General features: G+C 38.3%; 1 protein-coding gene across 1 annotated transcript in view; it reads left to right on the top strand.

Moving 5' to 3' along the window:
- The window catches only part of Pmar_PMAR022567 (conserved hypothetical protein), a gene marked incomplete at both ends in the record, with an annotated part of 7,998 nt that overhangs the window by 1,211 nt on the left and 769 nt on the right, over positions 1-6,018 (top strand). Inside the window, 10 exons of the mRNA XM_002784878.1 lie at positions 19-103; positions 1,169-1,245; positions 2,203-2,347; positions 2,584-2,657; positions 3,072-3,168; positions 3,992-4,086; positions 4,474-4,530; positions 4,590-4,701; positions 5,490-5,566; positions 5,723-5,813. Coding sequence (XP_002784924.1) covers positions 19-103; positions 1,169-1,245; positions 2,203-2,347; positions 2,584-2,657; positions 3,072-3,168; positions 3,992-4,086; positions 4,474-4,530; positions 4,590-4,701; positions 5,490-5,566; positions 5,723-5,813 — 910 coding nt within the window. The remainder of the gene's footprint in view (positions 1-18; positions 104-1,168; positions 1,246-2,202; positions 2,348-2,583; positions 2,658-3,071; positions 3,169-3,991; positions 4,087-4,473; positions 4,531-4,589; positions 4,702-5,489; positions 5,567-5,722; positions 5,814-6,018) is intronic.

Consider the following 6,018-nt stretch of genomic DNA (forward strand, 5'->3'; position numbering starts at 1 on the left):
TTTATATATATATAAAAGGTTCCACAACGAGAAACCACAAGAACGGCTCAAGTCCAGTGTGGATCGTGTCAACGAGTTCTGACAGTGCAGATGACTGCGATGAGTAATACGATGGTGTTTCGACCGATTTGAAGGATTTACGGTATGGGAATGCTACTTATTGTTGGAGAGAAGTGAAATTTTTTAATAGTAAAAATTCTTATTTCGAAATTATTATTTGGGTATTTTTTAGTCTTCCAAATTTTTACGATATTTGATGTTGTAGATATTTTTAAAATATGTGTTCGCTTTCCTCAGCTGCTGAGCTCGAAAGTTTACTCACTAGAAATAGGAGTTTATATACGAGCCGGGGAAATATATAGGAAACGTGTAGGGAAACTAACAAGAATTTTTCTCGTATGTCATCGGATTTTGTATATTCAATAGCATATTAATGGAGTTTCTTCACTCTAGTAGTGGTATGAAAAAACAGCAGTGAAAAACATATTTCACGACTACTGCATATCACTGCGAATATCGCGTTTTCCACTTGACACGTAAAACGGGTAATCGTGAAACTTTAAAAAAACATTTTTTTCGTATTTTAATATATATAAAACCTGTTGTTGTACAAGTAAATTCAAATATATGAGTTTCCATATTGTCACCACCAACACATGTGGTTGACTATGTGCATATTCCCCACCATACTGGTGATGCATTTCGTTATTCATTGTGAACATAAGTGAGAGTATTTTGTCAGCAAATGCGAATTCTCATACGCTCATATTTACTCTCATTGTGGTCTACACCTTTTTTGAGGAATTGGCAGAATTTTTCTTCATAAAAAAACGGTATATTTCTTTTTTAGTGCATAGCGTTGAGTTAATGGTAGTAGTTGTTTTTGTTTGAAAAATGCTGATATGGTCGTAGTTTATCTATGAATTTTGGAGACTTGGTCCGTTTCGAGTTGGCAATATTTGAAATATTTCGTGTGTTCGCTTTTGAAATAAGAAGTTGCTCGAGTGCATGCCGCTCAGTTTTTTGTTTTTTTTCGGAAAATTTAACGAAATTCTCACCCGTTTTACATGAAAAATTCCGATATTCGCGGTGATATGCAGTAAGATATGTTTTTTTCACCAGTGTTTTTCATATCACTTTCACTAGGGTGAGTTATTTTTGTTTTTAGGAGATCTGTCGGTCACCGCTCGAGCGACTTGTCCACATTGTCAGATGTTAAACGAATTTATGATACCACCTGAACCTGTAATATTAAATTGGACAGTATTGTAGTATTGGAAATATATTTATTTATTATTTAGTACTCATGAGAATATATGTTTGCTTTCCTCAACTGAGATCGTAAATTTTCTCCCTATTTTATGAAAAATTTACAAGGTTTGGGTAGGAATATACCTAAAAAATTTACTCTCAAAATTTTCATACACATGTAGTTGACCATGTGCATATATTCCCCCCACCACAGTGGTTGGAATATGTATTCGCTTTCCTCATCTGAGTTTGCTGAATAACAGTCAGGAATTCTTACGGGAAACTCTTCGGAATTTTTATACTATTCGTACGTTTTTTGGTGACAATCTGGAAATTTTGGGAAATTCTTGTTGGTTTTTGTAAATTCGTATGTGAGTTTTTGAGCTGAGGAGAGCGAGCATCTATTCCTCCATAGTTTTACATATCAGTTCTTTTTTTTCAGCACTATGTCTGTGGACTCAGTTGCTCCGAAATTAGCGGCAAAAATGCGAAAACAAATTCTCATGTATAATGGAGTTTCTTGACCCTAGTGATATGAAAAACATTTTTCACGACTACTGCATATCACCGCGTTGAATATCGCGTTTTTCACCGAGTTTTACGACGCCACTTCACGTAAAACGGGTTGTGAAACTCCAACATATGTATAAATTCTACCAGCACTATGAATATATCGTGCAGTGTGAGAGGAAATATGCACATGTTCAACCACATATGAAAATTCTGAAGAAATTTTTTGGAATTTCTCATCGGTATGTGTGGAGTTTTATGATAATTTATATATAAAATTGTATATTTCGTGAGAAAAGCGATCATATATTCCTCTAATGATGACAATTTTATTGGAGTTTCTTCACCACACTAGTGATATGAAAAACATATTTCACGACTACTGCATATCACCGCGTTGAATATTGCACGTAAGAAGGATTGCTAAACTCTATTATATAGATTCCCACGGCAACACCAATATCGGATGGACTACCGCAACAAGCGCCCCCTCCTAGTATGCAGGCTCAAGCGATGTATGGTTTACCGAGCAGCATGCAAATGCAGAAAACTAATCAGGTTGGAATTGCACCACCTTCACTGACGGGTAAAACTAGCTGTATATAATTGGTGTATAAACATATTTCATATTTGAAAAGCAAGTGAGCAGTGAATAACGCGTAAAACACTTTGTATGTGTTTTTGCGGGATTTTTTCCGTGTAATTCGCCACTTCATATCGCGTTTTTCACATGGAGTATTACGACGCCACTTCACGTAGTAAAACGGATAGTCGTGAAACTTCACTTGATTTTTTACAAGATTTTTGTTTTTTTCCTCTCAGGTGTACAAAGAGCGTTGCTGATTGGTATCAACTACTACAATACTCCGGCACAATTATCGGGGTGCATTCCCGATGTAAGATTTGGTTGTTATTAATGATAACTACCGCCGAAAAATAGATTTTCAAAAAGTTTTCATAGTATGCATTTTCGTATAGTGCGTGCGTGCAGAATTATCCTTGCTCAACTACGGATCAAACGACTGTTGGCGCAAAATGTCGATTTCAGAGCGGCTCGAAGAGATATATATGCATGAAAACATTGTTGATGGAAAAATGTCCAACCCGGGGATCGAACCGGGCTGGACATATGTGAAATCCATTGATTGAATCAACGCGGACTGGGCGAGCCGTTTTACGACGTGAAGTGGCGTAATACTCCATGTGAAAAATGAGATATTCGCGATGATATGCAGTAGTCGTGAAATAAGTTTTTTTCATATCACTAGGGTGAAGATACTCTAATGTATGTATATTTATTGAGTATTTAGGCTCACAACATGTTTCGGTTGCTCACTGAAACGTATAGATGGAATCCTGGTGATATACGTATGATGACGGATGATGGACGCGCTGAGATGCCAACAAGTAGGAAGGGAAAATATTGGCGTTTTCACAGATTTTCGTGGAAAAATGTGAAAATTGTGAGAAAATTTGGGAAAATTTCGGCTTTTTACAGATTTTTGTGGGAAAATTGCGAAGCGAGCGGAGGGGCATATACCGCAACAACAGACACTTTCGCGTTGTGCGTGCGTGCAGAATTATTCTGGCTAAACTACGAAGTATAGGAGGCTATCAGATGGATCAAACGACTCCTCTATATGCGGAGGTGTTGGGAAAAATCGGAAAACTCGATGCACGAAAAACTTCAATGATGGAGAAATGTCCTTCCCGGGGATCGAACCGGGCTGGACCTATGTAAAATTCATTGACTGAGTCCATGGACGTGGACTCAGTGAGCTCCGCCCCTTTGTCACGAAGGCCTAGTGTGAAAATTATGAGGAAATTTGGGAAAATTACGGAATTTTACAGATTTGTGTGGGAAAAAGAATGTGAAAATTGTGAGGATATTTGGGGAAATTTCGGTTTTTTTTTCAGATTTTTGTGGGAAAATATTTATCATTTAAGAAAAACGTCAATAGATTTCCATTGGTTTCGGTACACTATTACGTGAATTCGTATGTAAACTTGTATAGTGCGTGAGAAAATGAAATATAAATTCCAAAGTGAATTTATTTTCGAAGTTTTCACCCGTATTATGAAAAACGCATGTTTTTAGCAGTGAATATCAGCGATGTTGGCTGGTTCGCCTGGTGTAATTCTAGCATTTTCAAGGGTGCGTTTTTCACGTGGAGTATTACACCACTTCACGTGAAACGAGTTAAACTCGAGCGATTTGTATCATATTCAGGAGCGAATATAATAGGAGCTTTGCATTGGTTGGTGAGGGATGCTAAGCCTGGGGATGTATTCTTCTTTCATTATTCTGGTCATGGATCACAACAGGTAGGGTCTATGGGGATCTTGTTACTAGTGTTGTTGTTAGTGTTGTTGTTAGTCTTGTCGTTCGTGGTGTTGTTGTATATGTTGTATATGTTGTATATGTTGTTGTTGTTGTTGTTGTTGTTGTTGTTGTTGTTGTTGTTGTTGTTGTTGTTGTTGTTGTTGTTGTTGTTGTTGTTGTTGTATATGTTGTTGTTGTTGTATATGTATATGTTGTTGTTGTATATGTTGTTGTTGTTGTCTATGTTGTTGTTGTATATGTTGTTGTTGTATATGTTGTTGTTGTATATGTTGTTGTTGTTGTATATGTTGTTGTTGTTGTTGTTGTTGTATATGTTGTATATGTTGTATATGTTGTTGTTGTTGTTGAACTACTCTCTAATTCTTCAGCCGGATCCCTATGGCATGGAGGAGGACGGAATGAACGAAACCATACTACCCTGTGATGTGAGTTAACACACATACCATAAAAGTGATATAGAATTAAAATACAATTCCGCTGCCAGGTCCGTAGAGCCGGTATGATTTCTGATGATGAGATTTTCTCAATTCTGGTGGCACCCCTCCCCAGTGGTGTGAGATTGACAAGCGTTATGGATTGCTGTCATTCGGGAACAGGTATGGATGGTGTACAATGCAATCGATTACTCGGGCGCGCGCTAATTGCAACAATGATGTTGATATGAATACTTCTGTTTTGGCTAAATATAATCGTGCGTGAAATATTCACATTCTCATATTTCTTCTACAGTTCTCAATGATATGAAGTTCCGCCGTACTAAGTCGTTCCGCGGGTAACGCGCAAGTCGCGCTCGCCCAGTTGATCGATTATTATCGAAATCGCGCCCGCCACGAAATTCGCCTGCGGAAAATCAGCGGCAGACTGAGTCTGCTGGACTCGAACAGATAGGACCTTCCGAAAAGGTTCCTAGCGAAGACCATTCTTCGTGTTGTTAATATCTTCCCCATATTGACAATGTGCATAGCATTATATATAATCGTTCACGTGGAGTTGTGTCGACTCGTGCATGAGTTTGGGTTTTTATATACTCTTGAAGGCTTCGGGCTACTTGAAGTTTAGTACGAGGAGTGTATTCGAGTTTTACGTGAAGTGGCGTAATACTTAATGTGAAAAACGCGTTATTCGCGGTGAGATGAAGTGAATTACATCGGACAAATGACCTCATTTTACGTAAAACGCTGGCAGCATTCCACGTGTTTTACGCGTTGTTAATTGCTCACATGCGTTTTCTGCGAAGTGAAATGTAAAATAATTTTTCTCATTAGTGTTTTTACATCACGGGTGAAACTCCATTGTAAAGAGTTAAGGCGATTATGCTGGTGTGAAAATTGAAGAATATGTGAATTTTTCACGCACGATTATGTGGTTGTTGCTGTTGTTGTAGGTATGGATTTACCCTGGCGATGGATCGAACGTAGAGGATGGAAAGAGGAGACAAACCCGTGGCATTCACTAGGCGATGTAAGCATGATTTTGCACATCGTGAAACGCTTCGCTCCGCTAAGCTGGGATGTTCTTATGATTTTTATAGGCGCTCCTGGGAGTGTATTCGAAATTCGTCCTCACTCATAACAGGAGTATCTTTAGTGTGTATGCGTGCAAATTGGAGGTGTTTAGGTTCAATTGTTTAGTGGTTGCGATGATTCGGGTACTTCAGCAGATGCGAGTGGTGGAAATATAAACGGCGGAGCGATGACGAGCGCATTTTGTGAGTTCGCGTTGGAGGAATATATATGGTCGCATTCCTCAACAGCTGAGCTTAGGAGTATATATACGAAGTGCACAGAAAACTACAATGGAGTTTCTTGACCATCCTAGTGATATGAAAAACACTAGTGAAAAACATATTTCACGACTACTGCATATCACCGCGAATAAAATCGCGTTTTTCAGCCACTTCACGTAAAACGGGT

This window comes from Perkinsus marinus (genome assembly GCF_000006405.1).
Source record: "Perkinsus marinus ATCC 50983 genomic scaffold scf_1104296934368, whole genome shotgun sequence".
In the NCBI taxonomy this organism is placed as follows: domain Eukaryota; phylum Perkinsozoa; order Perkinsida; family Perkinsidae; genus Perkinsus; species Perkinsus marinus.